General features: G+C 37.5%; 1 protein-coding gene across 3 annotated transcripts in view; it reads right to left on the reverse strand.

The window, feature by feature from the left end:
* ZYG11B (zyg-11 family member B, cell cycle regulator) overlaps positions 1-24,470 on the reverse strand; it is a 78,932-nt gene that overhangs the window by 28,931 nt on the left and 25,531 nt on the right. For 2 of the 3 annotated variants that reach the window (XM_025288737.3, XM_006063798.4), the window contains exons 2-6: positions 20,877-21,042; positions 13,330-14,084; positions 6,076-6,216; positions 3,617-3,793; positions 2,648-2,712 (exon numbers count right to left, since the gene is read on the reverse strand). In XM_025288737.3, the coding sequence (XP_025144522.3) occupies positions 2,648-2,712; positions 3,617-3,793; positions 6,076-6,216; positions 13,330-14,084; positions 20,877-21,042 (1,304 nt within the window). The remainder of the gene's footprint in view (positions 1-2,647; positions 2,713-3,616; positions 3,794-6,075; positions 6,217-13,329; positions 14,085-20,876; positions 21,043-24,470) is intronic. The other variant, XM_025288738.3, reaches the window with a different exon arrangement.

Genomic DNA, 24,470 nt, shown 5'->3' on the forward strand with positions numbered 1-24,470 from the left:
ATTCTGACAACACTGTAAAGAAATAGAGAGTTTGGAAAAAATGGTCAAAAATATCTGACATTCATCTTCTAGAGGTATAACATATTTCTATTCTGTAGTGATAATAATAATTTTAAGCATTTTCTGGTTCCCCCTCAGTACTTAGCACAATGGGAACACTCATTCTTTTACTCAAAAACATTTATTCAGCTTCTCCTTTGTGCCAGATATTGTTTCAGATGCTAGAGACAGATTAGCGAACAAAACAGAAAAATATCTCTACTCTCACAGAGATTACACTCTAGTGGGGAAGACAGGTAATAAATAAGTAAGTAAAGTATATGGCATGTTTGGGTACTGACATATGCTAGAGAAAAAAATAAAACAGGAAAAGAGAGGATATGATATATAGAAACTTTATTAGTCTCAAAACATGTCCATATATATCAAATAATATAGCCTAGTATTAAAAGTTAAAAGCCGATTCTGAAGTTCTTTGAATTTGGGGGTTGGAATTCTAGCTCTACCTACTGTTAATGATAACAATAAAACACATTGTTTTATCCTGTGAGGCAATGTAGTCACGTCATTAAGAACATCATACACTTTGGAATTAGCCTGGATTCAAATATCACTTTCATCATGTACTAACTTTGGGACCCTAGGTAACTTTCTTCATCTCTCTGAACTTCAATTTTCTTGTCTGTAAAATAATACAGTCTATTCCACAGGACTGTTGTGAGGATTATATCATATCACACATAACGCTTAAGACTTAGTACAGACCTTGGCACATATCAAACTTTTGATAAAAGTTAATTTTTACTAGTATTGATTTCCTCTGTGCCTTTACTTGTGCAGTTCCCACAAAACATTCAACTCAGTCAATTTTCAGTTTCAAGGCAATATGACACGGATATAAAAAGTAAAAGCTCTGGAAGTCAGTCTGGATTTAAATCTAAATTCTTCTACTTACTATCTTATCACCTTGAGCAAGCTACTAAACTTCTCTGTGCCTGTTTCCTCATCTGTAAAATGAAGATTACAAGAGTAACAATTTCACAGGACTGTTCCAAGGACTGAATATGCATATCGAAAACACCTAGCACAGTGTCTGGCAAGTGCTTCATACATTAGTTATTAGTTTTATTATCTTAATGCCATCACTAAAATGAAATCTTCAATGATCACCAAGCCAATGAAATCTTTCTGTCCTTGCTTGGGGGGCCAGTACATTCTGTCATCCTCTTCTATGAAAGATTGTCTTGTTATACTCCTAATTCATTCATTCATCCATCCATCAAACAGCCACTGAAGTACTAAGCACGAGAGGCAAAGGTTAACCAACCTCTGTCTCTTACCACAAAGAAGCTCAATTCTAGCAGACTATACTCACTGGCTACATCGAGGGCAAACAATAGCCCACCTCAAGTGACTTTATAGCTGTGGGCCTAGCTGTCTGTCTTCTGAAGTTTTACTGAACAGTTATCCCCATTTTATTTTTTTTTGTTAAAGTGTCTATCTATGGCTGCTTTGGGGGTACAATGGGAGGATTAAGTAGGTCCAACAGAGACCCTATGGCTCATGAACTGGGAACATTTAATATCTAGCCATTTAAGGAAAAGTCTGTCAGCCTCTGGGGTGGTTTATAATTTTCTTTAGGAGATTATGTCTTTTCAACCTATGACTTCATGTGATCAATGCTGATGCTTAATATATTTATAAAATAAAATTCAGTAATCTACATGAGATACATGTGAAAGTGTGTTAGTCGTTCAGTTGTGTCCAGCTCTTTGTAACTCCAGGGATTGTAGTCCACCGGGTTCCTCTGTCCATGGAATTCTCCAGGCAAGAATACTGGAGAGGGTTGCCATTTCCTTCTTCAGGGGATCCCTGTGACCCAGGGACTAAACTTAGGTCTCCTGCATTGCAGGCAGATTCTTTACCATCTGAACCAATTATTTATTTCAAATAGTAAATGGAATACTTCATTCCATCAGCATGTCAGATAACAGTGTACTATTACCCAAATAAAAGTAAATCACTATAAAACTGCTGCTTGAGAAAAACACTTCTCAGTAAATCAAGTATAAATTTATTTTTGAAAATACCATCACTAAAAAATTATATTTTAAAATAGTAAAATGAAAAAAAAAAAATTAGCTCCTAAATCACATCTTACAAAATAAGGAAACCCTTTTTACTTACTGGAATCCAGCTATATGGTCTCCCTTAACCTCTGCTTAACAGGTTTCTCCTATAATTCAATATCAAGTAACTATAATAATAAGAGGCATGATACAGAGAAAAGAATGGTGGAGCTAAAACTAGATTGATCCTTTCTAGCCCTGCAGTTACTAGTCACAAAACCACGGGCAAGATACTGAATTTCTAAATACTTCAATTTCTTCAGCCTACAACACTGTGCATACATTCTAAAAACTATAATCAGTACAAATTCTTATGCAAAGAGGTATGAAAATAGAATCCGCTCTCATGAATATCAAAGCATTAAATTACAGAAAGTAGATTCAGCATTCTACAAAGTGATACACAATCCAACCCACTTGATTAACTGTACACTAGGAATATCCTAACTGGTAAGAAATGACCCAAGACAGATTTCTATAATTCCATTTTGTCCCATAGTTCTGGTGCTACCACTTGCCTGTTGAATGGAACGTCTTGAAGAATTCGGTCACTGCAAAGTGAAAGGAGGCAATTCTTCTGTAACTAAGAACCAAAGACAGAAAAAAAATCCTGAATAAAATACTGTTTTGTTAGATTCTATTAAAAAAAAAAAAAAGACATTTATAAAGCATAACATGTCTTGGAACATTTATTCTGCTCACCTACGGTTCAAAGACTTCCACTGGACCCACATAAGTTTACTTGCACATTTTAAAAATCTTTTTTATTAGATGAGAAATAGGGTGATAAATTGGATAATTCCAGCTAATCTCCCTCCCTTCTGGTGGCCCTTGGATGGGTTCTAGTTTGTCTTCTGTTCACCTGGCTTCCAGAGTCCATGAAAACCAAAGGCTAAACCTCATCTAGTTTGGCAGCTGTTCTCAATGAGGTAAGCTGGCTTTAATGATCCACTCGCCAATCTGGGTTGCCAATTTTGATTTTGGGTCTCTGAGTATTTTCTACTAACTTGCCAACTCATTGTTAAATTTTAAGAGTTAAAAATATAATTCAAGTAGCATTTTTAGTTTTCATCCAAAGAACAGGACAGGTTTTGTAGACTACCTATACTGCTAGAAACAGAAAATCCATGTCTTATTTATTTCTCTATTCCAGTACTTGAGTACCTAACCAATGCCTGGCTCAGAGCAGAAGCTCTACGCCTAATCCTGTATGCTGAAATTATCACTAACTCAAGATCTAAGTGCAAGTTTTACATGGCTTGCATTATTTCCCGCAATGTTTGGACTGAAATAGTTTTAGGTGAGGAATGCATTCTTTAGTATTCTACTTTTCTATCGCCCTGCACTCAGTCACACCACAAAACTTATTACTTCACAGCCTCCAAAGGAATTTCCAGCTTTGATCTACTAAACTGAACTGTATGGAGGTAGGAGATGGGTAGTAGACACTAAAAAGACCATTTGAATGTGAATTCCCATATGCTTGCCTGCTGGTGGTTGGGAAAATGTTCCATGGCTTTGAGCAGCAAATGGGTCACATCGGCCAGGAGTCGGACAGGCATTCCTGCAGCAAGATCCTGCTTGGTTAAATTAAACACACAGGCGCTTGCAGCAAGCTGCACTGGCAAATTCATAGGGTGGTTTCTCATCCCAGTAACCACAAGCTGAAAAAGAAATGAGTTCTCTTAATCCAACTTATAAAAAACATATAAGCCCTCTTCATATAGCAATGGAGAAGGACCCACTCCAGTACTCTTGCCTGGAAAATCCCATGGACGGAGGAGCCTTGTAGGCTACAGTCCATGGGGTCTCGAAGAGTCGGACATGACTGAGCTACTTCACTTTCACTTTTCACTTTCATTCATTAGAGAAGAAAATGGTAACTCACTCCACTATTCTTGCCTGGAGAAGCCCAGGGACAGGAGCCTGGTCAGCTGCCATCTATGGGGTCACATAGAGTCGGACACGACTGAAGCAACTTAGCAGTAGCAGCAGCAGGATATAGCAACATTACTCTGTTGATCTGTAATAATTTCTAAGATATCTTAAGTATATTTTTTATCCTTATGTGCAGAGCCTAGGACATAATAGTTATTCACCTACCTGGTCAAGGGAGGTGTCAAGTTGTTCATGTCCAGAAATTTTTCTGTAATGTTAATGAATCTTTTCTATTCAGAGAAAACATCTTAGTATTTCCTAGACATAGTTCAGTCTGGCCTGTTTTATGCCAAGCACTAAACAAGTTGTTACTGACTTGAATAGAGTAAACCAGCAGCAAACTTCACTTTCAAATCCCAACATTCAGTTCCTTAAGAATACTGCTAAAATTAAAACATAATAAAATCCATGTACTTCCCTCTGGCCTAGATAACTACTTCTCCCCTTTTCCTCTCTCCTCAAATCCCCAACAAATCCTCTCCATTCCTCATTACTGACTCAAGATCTTACTTCCAGTTACCCCAAGAAAACTGAAGTAATCAGAAAAGAACTTCAGATTCTGGCTTTTACACGTACCTCCTTGCCAGCGTACACACGAGCAATTGCTGTCTGCCTGCCTGTTACCATAAATGACCTCTAGGGGCTCCTCTCTAAAAATAATCCCTCCACTTAAATGCTTGATTCTTCCCTTCTTGTCTACTCAAGGACACTGCTTCAGCTGATCTCCCCTTCCAACTCCTATTTCAGATTTTTATTCTGTAGTCGATCATTCACACAGCATACAAACAAGGTATTTTTTTCTCCCATCTAAAACAAAACAAAACAAAACCCACACACATCCTCAGCCAACTACCACCTTTTGCTTTTGCTTTCTTTTGTAGCAAAAACTCCTTAAAAGGACCACATTTCTCTCTGCACCATTCTCTGAATGAATGAATGAGTAAATGTTTCAGATCAGGACGACGGGTCTGGTCCTCTGTTACTCAAGTGCACAATAACCAAAACCAAAAAATGATAATGCATATACCAAGCACCAGCATCCTCTGGTATGCACACAGGAGGTAGCGGATGGTGCAGCCAACATCCGGGGACTTGGATGTTCCTGCTTCTTATCCAAACACCCCGTTCTCAAAAGATTTAAGAAACCGGGAGGTTAAGTCATTTCTGGCTCTGACACTAATTTATTGTTACTTAACCTCACAGACCCTCAGGTACATAATCTGTAAAACAGAAGATAAAACTTCTCTCTTGGGATTGTTGTGCCCACTAAAAGAGGGACCAAATATAGTCCTATACTCACTGGTTTCTAAATTAAATGTGTATAAGGATTATCTTGAGGGATTATTACAATGTAGATTCCTGTATCTTATCCAGCCCTACTGAATCTAAATTTTCTTGGAATGAGGTTCACAAATATGCTTTTTAAAATAAGCAATATCCCAGACTTCAGGTGGCTAAAGAACCACATTCTGACAAAAAAATCTCCCACCCCATCAACAAAATTAAGAATCCTCCTTTTTTGTCCTCCAAAAACTGTCTTGGGTAAAATTCCCCATCTTAATTGGGGAATAACACAGATTAGTTACAAAAGCACAAGAGGTTCATAAATAGCATGGAAAAGTGCTTTATAAAATCCCAATATTATATTTCTTTAAAAACCATATATGGAAGCAATACATGGCTAATATACCAAGTAGTGTCCTGATTTGAGTCATATACTCTTTTCGACTACAGCTGGTAAAAAGATATCACACTGATTACTGGTTTTAGATAGTTAAATATGAACTTGAAGGCATTTATATTGTTTAAATGAGATTACTATAAAACTTCAGTAACACTATTCAGTTATCTTCTCTCATTCTCATTTATGGCTAAAAACTGAATTATATATTATCAATCTTATAAAAAAAAAAGACAAAATGCAGATTTTCACCAATTTTCTTCACAAAACCATCATCCATCTAGGAAGATAATTTCACACTTCTCATATCCAGTTTCTTGTTCTTACCTTTAAAATTTCTGGCTTTGTTTTTTCCATCACATGAGTCAGGCTAAAAAGGTGAAATAGAGCTTCTCGGACAAAGAAGGCCCGTTCACTGTACCTCTTCAGTGCTTCTGCAATCTGAGTTTCATTGGCTTCTCCAGACACCTTTGAACACAGCCAGAAGATGAGCTTTTAGGATTCTTTTCAACCCTCCAACTGTCTCTATCCAAACATCATTTGTGTGGACGGCATCCTGGATAGTTATGTAAAGCTTCAAACAAACGGCTATGATTATTTTCCAACCCATCCAGAAAAGTCATCCTGTGAAGCTATACATATTCTAAACAGATATATATTAGATAGGCTCAGACCCTAGAATAAGTCTACGGGTAAAATTTTCTATACTGTACCTAAAATAAATCTCAAGATATTTAACTTATATTTAACAAGATATAAATAAAGGTCTTACTACACATGATTAGGCTTCTACCACCTCTTAAGGTAACCCTTCACCCTAACTCACAATTTAGTAATGACAGTGGCCTTTTTTTATTTTTATAGCAATGTGTACATGTCAATCCCAGACTCTCAATCTATCCCTCTCCCCCCAACACCCTACATTGACCTTTCTGATCTTTCAATAAGCCAAGCTCTTTCCCAGGAAAAAGCGACTAATGTCCTCTCTGACTGAAATTTCCCGCTCTTTCTTTACCTAACTTCTATTCATCCTTCTCATTTCAAGTTAAATAACACTTAATAGAGAGGCCTTCTCTGACCCACCAATCTAGGTCAGGTCTTCCTGAAACATCACCTTCAAAGCCATTACCATAATCCCCTTAGTAGACTGATCTATTCACTGTACCCCTACAGGCAGCACTGTGTGTGGCTCAGAACAAGCACTCAATAAATATTTATCAAATAAATATATTAATTGATTCTCCCAGATTTATCAAGCTCCCATTCAGCATTAAAAAATTCTGTTCAAAAGTAGGTTTATCCTGGAATTTCCCATTTATACAGGTTAATATAGTTATCTTAACTGAAGTGAAGTGAAAGTTGCTCAGTCATGTCCGACTCTTTGCGACCGCATGGACTATACAGTCCATGGAATTCTTCAGGCCAGAATACTAGAGTAGCCTTTCCCTTCTCCAGGGGATCTTCCCAACCCAGGGATCGAACCCAGGTCTCCCACATTGCAGGCAGATTCTCTACCAGCTGAGCCACAAGGGAAGCCCAACTGTGGTTCATATACCAGTGGGTAGCCAAATGTATACAACAAGAAGTGGCTTTTGAGAAAAGTAACCCAGTAATAAGTAAAAAAAGAAATTATTACAGTATCACCATGATCCTCAATGAATTAATGGAACTAGGTGTTGAATGTCAACAACTGCTAATAAATCACAAAGAAAAACAACCAGACATTATGTACTTCCTTAATGAAAGAACGTAAAACCTAAGCATCCTGCCAAAGGGATTAAACATGAGTTTGACTAAGTCCTCACATCCAGCTACCAATTTGCAGAAAATACAGTCAATATGCACCACAAACCTACAATCAAGAAAACCTAGGCTGAGGGAAAGTCTACAAACCAAAGGGTCAGATTCTTTAATACACAAAGTATAAGGAAAAGAAACGGATAGAGAGGGAATTTTATAAAAGATACTGAAAAGACGTATGATTTTGAAAAGTGGGCAAGATGATTTTGAAAAGTGGGCAAAAGTGGGCAAGAAAAGTGGACAAGATTAACTGAGTGCCTAGAGGTAAATGGTTGGGCTGTAAAACTATTTAAAAGAGCAAGGACATGATTATCATTAGAGTCAGGGCAGAGATTACTTTTGAAGGGAAGGAGGAAGTTGTGATAAGGATGGGGCATGTGAAAGAGCTTCAGGGTAGCTGACAAGTTCTATTTATCAACCTGAGTGACAATTTCAAAATGGTTAAAAAAAAAAAAAAAAAAAACCCAAACCCTACTGTTTAGAGAGGTATAATCTTCTCACTACAGTGGAAGACTTATCTTTTTTCGGCAGCACCATTATAAAAGGTAACACAAAAATAAATATGTTTAAAATATATTACTTAGTAATAACTCTGTTCATATGGGTAAGGAATATGCAGCTTTAAGAAAATGAAGGGCTGTATCACAGCTAACATTTTAATCACTGATAGGATATGCTACAAAGGTCTAATAAAAATTAGACTACAGTACAGATGTGTGTACCAAGTGACAAAAAGGCATATACTGAGCATTTGTAAGACTGCGGGAATAATAATGGAAGTTTCTTTACAAAATGTTTTTTATACTATTCATGTATAATATAGGCTTCTTTGGAGGCTCAGTAGTAAAGAATCCGCCTTCCAATGCAGGAGACACAAGAGATGTGCGTTTGATCCCTGGGTGGGGAAGGTCCCTTGGAGAAGGAAATGGCAACCCACTCAAGTATTCTTGCCTGGGAAATCCCATGGACAGAGGAGTCTGACAGGCTTCAGTTCGTGGGGTCGTAAAAGAGTCAGACACGGCTTAGTGACTAAACAACAATAAGAATGTATAATATACATACATAAACATCGATTTTGACTATGTATTCACATATATAAGCAGTTATTGAACAATAAAAATTTTCCTAATGTTCAACTCTTTTTGAATCACCCTGAACTTTTTCTTAGATTTTAGATTTGGAAAGACACTGAACTATTAGGAGAGCTAAAAAAGACTGTAAGAGGGAAAACACGCTAACAATAATCTTCATCAGACTTCATTTATCCACATTTGGTTGATTCAAACAGCTTTACAATCTTATATAAAATATAACCTCAAGTTATCTTTAAATGTAAAATTACAGAACTTTTGTTATTGGAATGTAAATAATCTGAACCAAATTTCATTGCCTGTATATTTATTCAGTGGTTAACACTTCTTGAGCCCCTACTCAAATCAAGCAATCTGGCTCCTCAAACTATATGCATCTTCAATTCAATCAATTTCATATGCTAGATCAAAAAAAAAAAACAAAAACAAAAAAACACCACCACCAACAAAACAAACAACCATCTGTTTCTGCAATCTATTTAAAACAGAAAAAATGTCCTTTACCACTAAGTTAAACCTTATTAATATTTAAAATATGGATAAAACTAAATGTATATTCTAAGGAAAGACTTTCTTGTAGCACTCAGCACATAACTCTATTACAGCATTTCTCACAATTGATTAAAGCTATTTTTAAACGGCCTGTCTGTTCTCCACTGGATCAGAATTCCTCAAGAGCAGAAGCACTAGCTCAGACGTCTTTAAAAAGTACGTATTAAGTCTTAGTTCAAGGGAGAAGTCTAGGTTAGAGATATAAATTTAGGATGATTCCTAAATTTACATAGGCATATAAGTTTGGGGCCTGAGAGATTAAGGAAGAATCAATAAAAGAAACTGAGAGAAAGTCCAAAAAGTACGGGAAAAAAAAGATCAATCTGATATCCTAGAAACTGAGTTTTTTTAAAAAAAAAAAAAGGTATTTCAAGAAGGAAGAAAGATCAACTATGTCAAAAGGCACTTAGACCAAATGAGATGAAGACTGAGAATACTGGGTTTAACATATAACCAGTGCTTCTCAGGAGTGAGGCAGCCAAAAAACACAGGAATCTTAATGGTGGGATAGCGGAAGGTTGAGGAAACTGATGTTGACAAACGAGCAGATAAGGTAGGGAAACAAAGGTGACAGGGTTGGTAATTCTATGTCAAAAAACCCTCTGTGTTGGGGCTAGATGAGTAAGAGAAAGAACTAAGGTTCTCAAATATAGGCAGAGATGTAGTAAAAGAATACATTCCAGGCTCATCAGCTAGCTGTGATCCTTAAGAAAATCACTCCCTCTCACTGAGGGCAATACCTCCCTCACAGAGCCAAGAGATCAAAATACATAATATACTTGCAAGTGGAAAAAACAAATCTTTTGTTCTTTGAACCACCCACTAAAAGTACCAGATAATGCCTCATAAGGAATACTGGGGAGTGACACTGTCTCTACTGAGGCATGTAAAACCAAAACTGTCAAACTAAATTAATTTAAAGCATCATAACATTAAAACACTCATTTCAGACCCATTTTTCAACTTTGCTAACCTGGAAAATTTTAAAAAAGGAGACAGAGCAATCTCAGCTCTCTTCTCTTAACATGACCCATTATTTTTCAACTCTCAAATTAGTAGTCAAATAAATAATTTAAAACAAACATCTATTTTTATGTATAGTTGAATAAAGGGCAAAGTTCCAATGATCTCTATTTTTAAAAAAAAATTATTTTAAAACAATGATTCTCCATTCTGGCTACATATTAAAATCACCCAAGGAGCTTTAAAAAAAACTGATGCCTCAGTCTCACCTCCCTACAGTGCTTCTGATTTAATTGCTCAAGTTACTTAGATGATTTTTTTAATTAAAATTTTTTTCCAGCTTTAAAAGATATATATTATAGATACATAATGACAAATACATTCTGTAAGTGTAATGTGTAAAACGATGATGTTATACATGTAAATACTGCAAAATGATTATCATGATACAGTTACTTAACATATCCATTATCTCAAATAATTACACTCCAGGTAATTTTAATTACAGTCAAGGTTGAGAATCACTGTGTTTACAGAAGTGGAAACTAGATGACAGCAAAGTAGGTGTTTTCTAGAGTCAAAATTTCAAAGCAATGATGTTCCATTTGTAAAATCAAACTTGTTTCACAGAGGCATTGTACAATGTGTATGTTCTACTAGCCTCAACTGAAAACCTTGGGCTAATTCACTCTAGGGTCTGTTGGTGTTAAGAACAATCAGCAAAAATCACACTGCTCGGGAATCATAGCTACTGGAGGATCTTTGCCTTGAGAAGATTACTTAGTGCAGTGTGCCAGGGACACATTCCTTGCATCCTTGAGGACACAGATCAAGCTCACCTCCTCTGGGAAATCCTTCCTAAACTCCCAGTACACAGAGATTTCTTCCCCTTTGATTTTTATAATTCTTTACTGACCCATTTCTTAGGCAGACAAGTAACACTAACTTAGTAATCTACATTTTTATGCTGCCTTTACCCACAAGCCCTGTGCTAGAAACTTACCTTGTTCAATAACAAGCTGTTATGTTAGTTCCTCACACTTGCTGCCCTGCACCTGGCGTATGTGCCTTTGCCATTTCCTGCCCTAGCACCTACTTTTTCCAGCCTCATCTCACCGCTCTGCAACTTCCTACTCTAGAACTCTAGCCACAGCGGCTTTCTCGAAGTTCCTTGGATGTACCATGTTCCTTCCTACCACACATCTTTTGCTGTATTATTCTGGCTGCCTGGAATTTTCTCTACCAAGTTACTCATCCATAAGGTCTTCACTCATTCATCAAGTCCTCAGAGAAGCCTTAAACTAAGTCGAGCCTCTCTGTTCAACATACTCAAATACAGTATTATGTAGCTTTTAGATTCTTAACACTATGCAGTTTAAAGCATATATATATGCGCACATTATGTATTAATATATATGTATATGATATATAAATACATATATTGAAACCATACACCCATGACATATGTATGATACTTCACTGTCTGAATCCCTCACTAAATTATAAGCTCCATGAGGGCAAGATCACGCCATTTCACTCCACCATAATATGCAGAGGTACTTAATAAAATATTTACTGAATGAATGAATAAAAAAGTGACTCAAAATAATTGCCCACATTCTACTTTTTAAAGTCTAAATTTACAAATAATATAAGAACTGACATGTTTTAAAATGTTCTATAGCTAACCTTTCCTTCTCCTTTTTTGAGATCGATATTGATTGCTAAAAAAGAACCCTCCTGCACTGTTGGTAGGAATGTAAATTGGTACAGTCACTATGGAAAACAGTATGGAGGTTCCTTACAAAACTAAAAATAGAGTTACCATATGATTCAGAATCCCATTCCTTGACATATATCTGGAGAAAATTATAATTCAAACAGATACATGCATCCCCAAATTTATAGCAGCACTATTTACAATAGCCAAGACATGGATGCAATCTAAGTGTCCACTGATAGACAATGGATAAAGAAGAAGTGGCGTGGTATACACACACACACATGAACACTACTCAGCCATAAAAAAGAATGCAGTACTGCCATTTGCACCAGGTAGAATCAAATGATGCTTCGACTTAAGTGGTTTGATGTAAGTCGTAGGGGAAAAAAAAAATGGGGCTCTGAAATTTGATAGATGTAGATCCAAACACTGGTTCTAACTAACAGTAAATCATAATTTCTATGTTTTTCATCTATAAAGTGGAGTTAATATCAATCTATAGATATTACCATATACAATATAAAGCATTTATAGGATACAATGTATGTTAGAAAAATACTGCTGCTGCTAAGTCGCTTCAGTTGTGTCCGACTCTGTGCGACCCCTGAGACGGCAGCCCAGCAGGCTCCCCCGTCCCTGGGATTCTCCAGGCAAGAACACTGGAGTGGGTTGCCATTTCCTTCTCCAAGAAAAATACTAGTTGTCCTTAAACCTGTTACAGTTCTATCCTTCAAGGTCTGATTCAGATACCATCTTCCCTCAAGACGAAAATTCTCCAGTGAGAAAAAGTTTCTCCTACTCTCCTACAGCAACTATACTGATCCTTGGCTTTAGAGTTGTTTGTGATCATAACATTACTACTACTATCAGGCTCCTTGGAAGCAAATCCTGTATTTTTTTATCTTTCAATCTCAAGTTGTGACAAGTTCAGTAGATGTTTCCCAAATGGAATTTAAGCCATTATACATGAGAAACCTAAGAAGAGAAGGATTTTACCATTTTTACAATAGAGATACTCTTGGACAACTTACTCTCCCATTACTCTTTTCTACAAAGGAGCATCTCTAGTTTCTTTGACGTGATCCTTTAGCTATTATGTTTAAGTGGTTCAAAATATCTAAACATTCTCTTCATGAGAACTATCATTTATCCAGGGCCTACAACATGACTTGCACTTTACATATATAATTATTAATCTTTAGAATAATTTTGCAGATAAGAGTCATATCTATTTTATAAATAAATGTAAATTGAAAAGTTACATCATAGTTTGCTCTGGGCCATGAAGCAAATAATCTGGAATATTAATTCAGACTCTAAAGCAAGGCCTTTCCACTATATGTCATGTTTCATGAATATGATCTATATATTATTAGACATTCACCTTAATGGAATCTTATGCAAACTAAACAATGGTCAGCCTGACAAAGGAATATATTTTTAAAATCTGACCTTCAAATGTCCTTCGCCTGTGAGGAATTCAGAGTAGCCAGCATCAGTAGCCAGCAAACCTACAAACTGCATGCTGGGCCGTTGCTGAATAAAAGCTTCAACAGCTTTGTCTGTCACATGCTTCCTCCCAGAAACATCCAGGGAGACGAGGTTGGGCAGGATGTCCTTTTGTTCTAGTAATCGAAGAGCTATGTCTGATGTAAACTGTTTATCATCCGAAATATCAAGATGATTCAGATGTCTTAGTTCTCGAACAACATCCAGTATCTGGGTAGTTGTCATTTTTAAACATTTCAAGTGATGCATGGTTAGAGACTTGAGTCGGTCTTTGCAAGCCAGCAGAGCCGTGATGTCTGTGATGGAGGTGTTAGAAATATCCAGGCTCTCTAATCTTGGCAATGAGGCAACTTCAGCCAGGTCTTCATTGTAAAAGAGAACATTGGTGATGCTTAATGCTCGAAGGCCAGAAAGTCGGCTAAAGCACCGCTCATAAGGATCTTCGAGGGAGAGAGTTAATGAGTTCAGCACGAGGCACTGGAGATTTTGCTGGATCCATTTGTTACTGCCAAGCCCACTGATGATGTCTGTAATCGTGATGTCAGCATTCACACCTGTGGCATCAAGTTCCACTAACTTGTGGTGGCAGAAGGCTTTCCGGAAAGCAACAGCAGAGATCTTGGCTTTGCGAATGCAAGCTCGTTTTAAGCGCATCTGGTTGCCCCTAAAAATACCTACAGTTGCATCATTCAGGAGACCTAGGAAAAAATAAGCAGTACTTTAACTTCAAAAAATGGTTAAAGGATAGCTAAAATTTCCAGCATACTTTACACTTTTGAAGCACTACCATGTAACAGTATTTCATTTAATTGACATAATAATTCAGTGAGGTAAGAATGTGATTATCTACAATTTATAGCTGAGTAAACTGGGGTTCAAAAAAGTGGTCTTCCCAGAGCACAGAAATAGCACATGGCAGAATCAGGACTGTGTTAGGCATTACTGATATTCACTAATATCTGATTCTCCTCCCATTACTGAACACATGCACAGTTGTGTTTTCCAAAGTACCCTTGGATTTAGATGGGGCTACATGCCCAGTTCTAGCCAAAGGTATACCAGATCCAAGTACAAAAGGATCATGAAAGCAAAGAAAAGGAAGCAATTTACCATGTCTGGAGATCTGAAAAAGACTCCATGGAAGAGGTGATCCTTGAGAAGATCTTTCAAAGATGAAGGAAAAATTCAAAGATGGAGAAGGAAGGTGAGGGGAATTTAAGAAGAATACAGGGGAAAACCTAGATACAAGTGAGAACATGGCCAATTTCTGAAGATTTACATATGGAAGTGGGAAGAGACAAGGAATAAGGCTAGATCACTGAAAGGTCAAGAGAAGAAAGCAGGCCAGCTAGACATCTTGGGACACAAAGAACAATATGGTGGAGTTCCTGTTTTTTTTTCCCTGTACCATATATTCCAGACTTAAGCTGGCAATTGGGAAATACCAACAAGCACACACAAAAACAGCCCCTGCTCCGCCAGGGCCACAAAATCTGCTCACCCTAGCCAAAGTACCAGGAAAAGGGCAGCCTAGCAAGGGTAAATGTTTTTGTCCCCCACTTGACTTCTGTTGACACCCGAGACTTAGTGCTCCTCTTTATGGCTATGCGGGAGATTGGTGTTCTGGTTCCTCATTAGGTCTCTGGTGTTTGACTGAAGTAAAGTGATTACTTTATCTCACCACATTTGCTGATGTGGATGAGGGTGTCAGAGACATGAACAAAAACCTCACTCTCATCCACACCAGTAAATGCCAAGAGGGGAACCTAGACTTTCACTCCCGCTATAACTAGTTGCCACAATCTCCCCACAGAGACATGTTAGGAGAAGGCAGAGTATGGAGCCAGGACTTCCATGTCCATCTGGCAGTAACGAGGTGCTTCTCCCTTTCCGAGCTGGGGTGGTATCAAAGGAAGCCTAGTGGAGAGTTGAGACTTCATCACTGCCCAACAGTAAGTAATGAGGTCACCTCCCTACAATGTGCGGTCAGTGGAGGCCAAATGAAGAAGAGAAATGAAGTACTCACACGGCTCTCAGCTAGGGAGGGTATCAGTAGCGAACCAGTGGGGAAGCAGCACGCCAGTCCCCTGCAGAGCAGTAATGAGTAATGAGCAGCACTAAGTCTCAGGTGTCAACAGAACTCGAGTGGGGAATAAGAACATTTACCCCAGTCTGGCAATAACAAGGCAGTGCCTCCACCTTCCACTGCTAGAGTGGTGGCAGAGACACAAACAAAAAGAGCAGTCCCATAACACAATATCCAAAATGTCCAGATTCCAATAAAAACTCACTCATCATACAAAGGACCAGTAAGATCTCAATGTGAAAAGAAGACTATAGATGTCAACACTAAGAAATGAGAAATGTTAAAATTATTTGATGAAGGTCTTAAAGGAGCCATCATAAAAAAGCCTAAGTGTGCAATTACAAACAAGCTTGAAACAAATGGAAAACAGAAAACCTCAGAAAAGAAGCAGAAGTTATATAGAAGAACCAAAGGAAAATTTTAGAATTGAAAAATACAATAATGGCTGCGTTCAACAACAGAATAAAAGGAACAAAGGAAAGCATTAGTGAACTAAAAGATTAAAAAAAAAAAAAAAAAGAAATTACCCAAATCTAAAGAACCGGTAAAAAAACAGACTTAAAACATATTTGAACACAGCTATTTGTCCAGAAAGAGTGGAGGAATAGGGCAGGGTTGAAAAAGTATTTGAAGAAATCGTTACACACCTATTAAAATGGCTCAAATAAAAAAACAGTAATAACACCAAATGCTGGCAAGTAAGCAGAGAAACTGAGTCAGTCTTACATTGTTAAGAGTGTAAAATGGCATAGCCATTCTGTAAACAGTGTGGCTTAACATGCAACTACAATAGGACCCAACAGTAGCACTCCTGGGCATGTATCCCAAAGAAATGAAAACTTATGTTCACATAAGACCTGTCCATGGACGACTATACCACTACAATATTCATATTCGACATTACATTCTTAATAGTTAATAGTTAGATATTATATTAATAAGACCATTCAGGTATGACCTAAATCAAATCCCTTATGATTATACAGTGGAAGTGAGAAATAGATTTAAGGGCCTAGATCTGATAGATAGAGTACCTGATGAACTATGGACGGAGGTTTGTAACATTGTACAGGAGACAGGGATCAAGACCATCCCCATGGAAAAGAAATGCAAAAAAGCAAAATGGCTGTCTGGGGAGGCCTTACAAATAGCTGTGAAAAGAAGAGAAGAGAAAAGCAAAGGAGAAAAGCAAAGATATAAGTATCTGAATGCAGAGTTCCAAAGAATAGCAAGAAGAGATAAGAAAGCCTTCCTCAGCAATCAATGCAAAGAAATAGAGGAAAACAACAGAATAGGAAACACTAGAGATCTCTTCAAGAAAATTAGAGATACCAAGGGGACATTTCATGCAAAGATGGGCTCGATAAAGGACAGAAATGGTATGGACCTAACAGAAGCAGAAGATATTAAGAAGAGGTGGCAAGAATACACAGAACTGTATAAAAAAGATCTTCATGTCCCAGATATTCACGATGGTGTGGTCACTCATCTAGAGCCAGACATCCTGGAATGTGAAGTCAGGTGGGCCTTAGAAACCATCACTACGAACAAAGCTAGTGGAGGTGATGGAATTCCAGTTGAGCTATTCCAAATCCTGAAAGACGATGCTGTGAAAGTGCTGCACTCAATATGCCAGCACATTTGGAAAACTCAGCAGTGGCCACAGGACTGGAAAAGGTCAGTTTTCATTCCAATCCCAAAGAAAGGCAATTCCAAAGAATGCTCAAACTACCGCACAATTGCACTCATCTCACACACTAGTAAAGTAATGCACAAAATCCTTCAAGCCAGACTTCAGCAATACATGAACCGTGAACTCCCTGATGTTCAAGCTGGTTTTAGAAAATTCAGAGGAACCAGAGATCAAATTGCCAACATCCACTGGATCATGGAAAAAGCAAGAGAGTTCCAGAAAAACATCTATTTCTGCTTTATTGACTATGCCAAAGCCTTTGACTGTGTGGATCACAATAAACTGTCAAAAATTCTGAAAGAGATGGGAATACCAGACCACCTGACCTGCCTCTTGAGAAATCTGTATGCAGGTCAGGAAGCAACAGTTAGAACTGGACATGGAACAACAGACTGGTTCCACACAGGAAAAGGAGTACGTCAAGGCTGTATATTGTCACCCTGCTTATTTAACTTCTATGCAGAGTACATCATGAGAAACACTGGACTGGAAGAAACACAAGCTGGAATCAAGATTGCTGGGAGAAATCTCAATAACCTCAGATATGCAGATGACACCACCCTTATGGCAGAAAGTGAAGAGGAACTAAAAAGCCTCTTGATGAAAGTTAAAGAGGAGAGCGAAAAAGTTGGCTTAAAGCTCAACATTCAGAAAATGAAGATCATGGCATCTGGTCCCATCACTTCATGGGAAATAGATGGGAAAACAGTGGAAACAGTGTCAGACTTTATTTTTCTGGGCTCCAAAATCACTGCAGATGGTGACTGTAGCCATGAAATTAAAAGACACTTACTCCTTGGAAGGAAAGTTATGTTCAACCTAGATAGCATATTAAAAAGCAGAGACATTACTTTGCCAACAAAGGTCCATCTAGTCAAGGCTATGGTTTTTCCTGTGGTCATGTATGGATGTGAGAGTTGGACTGTGAAGAAGGCTGAGTGCCGAAGAATTGATGCTTTTGAACTGTGGTGTTGGAGAAGACTCTTGAGAATCCCTTGGACTGCAAGGAGATCCAACCAGTCCATTCTGAAGGAGATCAGCCCTGGGATTTCTTTGGAGGGAATGATGCTGAAGCTGAAACTCCAGTACTTTGGCCACCTCATGCGAAGAGTTGACTCATTGGAAAAGACTCTGATGCTGGGAGGGATTGGGGGCAGGAGGAGAAGGGGACGACAGAGGATGAGATGGCTCGATGGCGTCACTGACTCTATGGACGTGAGTCTGAGTGAACTCCAGGAGTTGGTGACGGACAGGGAGGCCTGGCATGCTGCGATTCATGGGGTCGCAAAGAGTCAGACATGACTGAGCGACTGAACTGAACTGAAATGGCATTATCTTTTTAGATGGTAAAATTCTTATTCTGATTTCTAGATCTTATACACACATTTCCTGGAAAATTTTTAGCATTGAGACAACAGATACAGTGAGCAAAGAGTATGACAAGAGAATTATAGAATCAAGTAAGTAAAACTCTTTAGTATCAGGCTTATTTTAATAAGGACTGCTACCAGTATCATTAATCCCTTGAATTGAGTAAATAAGTAAATTTTTTTTAATGAATTATTTTCTAAAATCATTGCACTATTAGAAGACTTATACTAGCAATTTTGAAAGCATTCATAAGGAATTCCCTAGCAGTCCAGAGGTTTTTCTTTTGCAGTACTATTAGCAGTATCCACTCTTGACTGTTTGAAGGTGGATATGATTTTTACAAAGAGATTCAATAATTTGTGCATGTGATGAATAGACAGGTAATCACATGGGGGACACACAAACGGGGCAGCACACTGTTTCTCTTGATCCTCACGTTTCTCATTTGAACTCAGTTTGAAGAAAACTGGTAGAAAACACATTCTGATCAAGCATATAGCTTCTCAAAGACATACTCTGGAAGACAATTATTTAGTTTTATGTACTTAAAAACTACTTTCATTATTTTATTCATACAAAGCATTCACCAGTGCCTGGTATATAATAAGCATTCAACAAATGTTAGCTGCTATTATTAACAATAGTTATATTTCCAAAGGAATCTGGAAAAGTTACAACTTCAGTTAACATTTATTCTTTTGATTTACAAGACTAGTTATATGTACAAATACTTAAACTGAACTTGCTAAGTGTAATCATTAAACTGAGACCAGAAAGAAATGCTAGCACTAGCTTAACCTTTTAAATCTCATTTGTAAGGGATCTTTAACTTAAATGTGGGTAATACCTATTGAAATTTACCCTCATTCCTTCAGCAGCTGGAAGAATCCAAAGAGACTACAGACTTGAGCAACTTTAGTGAAAACCAAGGAATGCAGACATCTTCTTCCTCCCACCCTTCCTTCGAATGCACTATCTGCATTTGTGTGTGCTCTGTCTTCTGTTTCTCTCTCTCTATAGACACACACACACACACACATATATATCAGATAATGGGATATACTTTTGCTGTGACTTTAAGTACATATAATAAATTTATGTATTTGTATATGTGTGTTCACTTGCTCAGCCGTGTCTGACTCTTTGCAACTGGCATGGACTGTAGCCCACCAGGCTTCCCAGTCCATGGAATTTTCCAGGCAAGAATACTGGAGTGGGTGCCATTTCCTCCTCCAGAGGATCTTCCCAACCCAGGGACTGAACCGAGTTTCCTGCATCTCCTGCACTGGAAGGTGGATTGTTTACCACTGAGCCACCTGGGAAGTCCCTTATAGTCCCTATATTTAATAAAATATAACAACTATAAACATATTTGAATGTATGTGTGGGTATATATATTTAAAGTCACAGCAAAAGTGTATATACCATTATAGGCTATCCAGGAGCAAGAATACCTCTAATGTAGGAGTAGGAAGGTTGTGTGGCAGTGAAAAGAAAACTGATTTAGAATAAAACAGATCTGCATTTGAACCAGGACTCTATCATTTACTAGCAGTGTGACTCTTAACAAGTTACTTCTCTGAACCTCAGTTTCCTTATCTGTATATGAACAGGACAAAAATAGCTACCTTATAAGTTTTTGAGAAAATTCAAGAAAAGTATAAAATGCCTGGCATTAATATTACATGGAAGAGGCAATTCATAAATGATAATTATCACTATTGCCATATTTATTCTATTTTATAGTTGTGGAAAAAATTGTATTTCTTACTTGTAAGAGTTTACACACCCTAAATATATAAAGGGATGGAATCTCTTTCAACTTAGAACTTATACATAGGTAACAAAATTCTCAATATATTGTGCATAATCAGAATTTCACAGATAAATCTTTCACAATTTATTTTCAGAATTTGTTTTTGAAGACAGAAGTAATACATTAGCTATGATTTCCTGTTTCAAAGATCAAAAGCATAAACTAGCTTTTCCATTATGACATTTATTGATTTTCTTGCTGCCAAATAACCCTGTAAGGTATTTTAGACCAGCAGACTTCCAAACTGCTATTTTGGGAGAGAAGTTATTTTTGCCATGCAAACAGCTTCTCATAACAACAAAATAGAAGAAACAAACAAAAAAAAGGGCTTGCCAGGTTAGAAAAGAAAATGCTTATTTAAATTATGCCATAAGTAGCAAGGTAGGCAAAAATAAATTAATTCCTTTTCCTCAATTAGGCTTTTCTGTTATTTCTATGAAAATAATTAAATGGCCACAGCAGCACTTCAAAATCCAATGCTAATTAAAAGGGCATAATTTTTGTTTCCTCTGTTTATTTATTACCATGAAAAGCCATGGTCTGAAGTAGCCGATCAGCCACCTCCTGTGGGAATACTCCAGGTTCCTGCAGACACAATGTTCCATCTTGTCTTGCTGAGCAGAACTTCTCAAGGTGAGTAGTCAGGAAATTCAAGCAGATATCAAGTAAGGAATAAGGAGATGCCTCCTCCTTGGATCCCAGGAAGAAACAAAGGGAAAACCAAAGCCAACAAGTTAGTTTCCAGAAAAGTAGAGAACAAAAGATTCATTTACTTGCTCAACAAGTACTTTTACTCAAGTGTCTACCATGTGCAAGATACCATGTTAGGCAGTGGGAATACACCATATGATCCATGTTCTCAAGAAGCAGGAGAAGAGAAACATTTAAACACATTTTTACTAAAAGTCTATTAAATACTATAGTATAGGATATATTGGGTAGTCATGTAAACATACAGCAAGGTATCCTAATCAGTCAAGGATGGTTAGGGAAGATGGCACAGCAGATTAATCTTCCTAAATTACCATCCCAGGACGCTCTACTGCTCAAAACATCAGTGGGATGCATGGGCCTGAACACAAAAGAAAAAAATCTTATATTGTTAGACTGATGATGCCCGAGTCCTTCCAAAATCTAGCCTCAATTTACTTTCCAACTTGACCTCCCACAAAATTCCCATCCCACCTAACAGTTCAAATATGATCAGTTTATTTGGAGGAAAGAATGTGCTATATGTGTTACCCTCAAAAAAGAAAAAGGCTAACCCAGTTTATTCCAATCTGAGGAATACAGAACTAATCAAATAAGCACAAAGATTTAAGTATAAGGGTTTTGATTACAGAAATAAACACTCTTCAAGGTCCCTAATAACAGTAATATAACTAAAATATAATTATAGCAGCTACCATCCATTAGGTGCTTTCTGTATGACTCTGTGGAGAGTTTAACGCTGAGCGTCGAACAATTGATGCTTTTGAACTGTGGTGTTGGAGAAGACTCTTGAGAGTCCCTCGGACTGCAAGGAGATCCAACCAGTCCATTCTGAAGGAGATCAGCCCTGGGATTTCTTTGGAAGGAATGATGCTAAAGCTGAAACTCCAGTACTTTGGCCACCTCATGCGAAGAGTTGACTCATTGGAAAAGACTCTGATGCTGGGAGGGATTGGGGGCAGGAGGAGAAGGGGACGACAGAGGATGAGATGGCTGGATGGCATCACTGACTCGATGGACGTGAGTCTGAGTGAACTCCGGGAGTTGGTGAGGGACAGGGAGGCCTGGCGTGCTGCGATTCATGGGGTCGCAAAGAGTCAGACACAACTGAGCAACTGATCTGATCTGATCCATTATTTCAGTCATTCCTCACCCCTACTTTACTAAGTAGTGAAGCATTATTTTCATTTTTGCATAACTGAAAACTGGCTCAGAAAAGTAACATTTAAGTATTCTACACATAGTAACTGACAAAGTGTAACTTCAAATTAAAAACTGACTTAGGGGGACTTCTCTGGTGGTCCAGTGAATAAGACTCCAAGCTCCCAATGCAGGCGACCCAGGTTCAATCCCTGCCACAACGAAGACCTGATGCAGCCAAATAAATAAATAAAAATATCTTAAAAAAAAATATGACTCAGGAACATAACTCTTAACCATATTAAATTGATACTACACATGTGACATTTTTAATGGCTGAATAATATGCAGCTGTTAAAAATTATAGTTCAAAGATATATTACTCAAATACAAAAATATTCATAATACAAGGTAAGTTTTTTAAAATACATAGTTTATAGAACTTCCTCAACCTGATAAAAGTCATCCATTCATATTCATGGATCAGAAGATAATATTTTTAAATTGATCTACAGATTCAGTACAATCCCTACCAAAATTCCAGCTTCTTTTTTTTGCAGAAATTAACAAACTGACCTAAAATTCATATGGAAATACAATAGACCTAGAATAACTGAAACAATCTCTGAAAAGAACAACAAAGTTGGAAGACTCACACTTGTCAGTTTTAAAGCTTACTATAAAGCTACAGTAAACAAAGCAGTATGGTACTGGCATAAAAACAGACACATAAATCAACGAGACAGAACTGAAAGATCAGAAATAAAACTCTCATATTTATGGTCAGTTGACTTAAACAAGGCTGTCAAGACAATTCAATGGGAAAAAAAAAAAACAGGCTTTTCAACAAACAGTGCTGGGATAACTGGACATCTACATGCAAAAGGATGAACATGGGGTCCTTCCTCAAAGCACATATAAAAATTAACTCAAAATAGATCAAAGGCCCAAAGGTAAAAGTTAAAACTATTAGGTTCTTAGAAGAAAACATTGGTATAATCCTTCCTGACTTTGAATTGGTGAATGACTTCTTAGATATGACATCAAAAGCACAAACCAAAGAAAAAAGCAGATAAACTAGACTTCATAAAAACAAAAAAACTTTTGCATCAAAGGTCATCATCAAGAAAGTGAAAAGAAAACCCCAAAAAATGGGAGAAAATATTTGCAAATCATGTATCTGTTAAGGGATTTGTATCTAGATTATACAAATAATTCTTACAACTCAATTATAAAAAGACAACTCAAAGACAGGCAAAGGTCTAAATGGACATTTCTCCAAAGAAATGCAAATGACCAAGAGTCACATGAAAGACATTCAACATCATTAGTTACCAGAAAAATGCAAATCAAAATTACAATGAAGTAATATCTCACACTTACTATTAAGGCTATAACCAAAAGACAGATAAAAACAAGTGTTGGTGAAGATGTGAAGAAACTGGAACTCTCGTACCCTGCAAGTGGAAATGTAAAATGGTACGGCCACTTTGGAAAACAATCCAGCAGGAGCTTCCCTGGTGGCTCAGTGGTGAAGACTCCTGCCAGTGCAGGAGATATGGGTTCAATCCCTGATCTGGGAAGATCCCACTTGCTGCAGAGCAACTAAGCCCATGCACCGCACCTATTCAGCCTGCCCTCTAGAGCCCAGGAGACGCACATATCACAACTACTGAAGCCCGTGCCCCGTAGAGCCTGTAACAAGAGAAGCCACCATAATGAGAAGCCCAGGCTCCGCGACTAGAGAGTAGCCCCTGCTGTCCACAACGAGAGTAAAGCCCACATGGCAATAAAGACCCAGCACAGCCAAGAATAAATAAATTACACTTTTTTTAAAAATCTAGCAATTGCCATATAACCTTGCAATTCCACTAAGTATATACTTAAGAGAAATGAAAATGTAAGTTACACAAAACTTGAACATAAATGTTTATAAAAGCTTTATTCATAATAGATGAAAAGTGGAAATGGCCTAATATCATCAATTTATGAGTGGATAAACAAAATATGGTATATTTACACAATGGAATACTATTCCATTGTATTATGGAATCACAGATGGATCTCAAAAACATTATACTAAATGAAAGACGCCAGTCACAAAAGACCATATAATGCAGAATTCCATTTATGTGGAATGTCCAAAATAGGCAAATCTATACAGACAGAAAGATTAGTGGATGCCTAGAGCTAATGGAGAGGAAGAGCTGTAGGAAAATGAGAAGAAAATGCTAATGGGTACATAGCTTCTTTTTGAAACGGAAATA

This window comes from Bubalus bubalis, chromosome 6 (assembly GCF_019923935.1).
Source record: "Bubalus bubalis isolate 160015118507 breed Murrah chromosome 6, NDDB_SH_1, whole genome shotgun sequence".
Classification (NCBI taxonomy): Eukaryota; Metazoa; Chordata; class Mammalia; order Artiodactyla; family Bovidae; genus Bubalus; species Bubalus bubalis.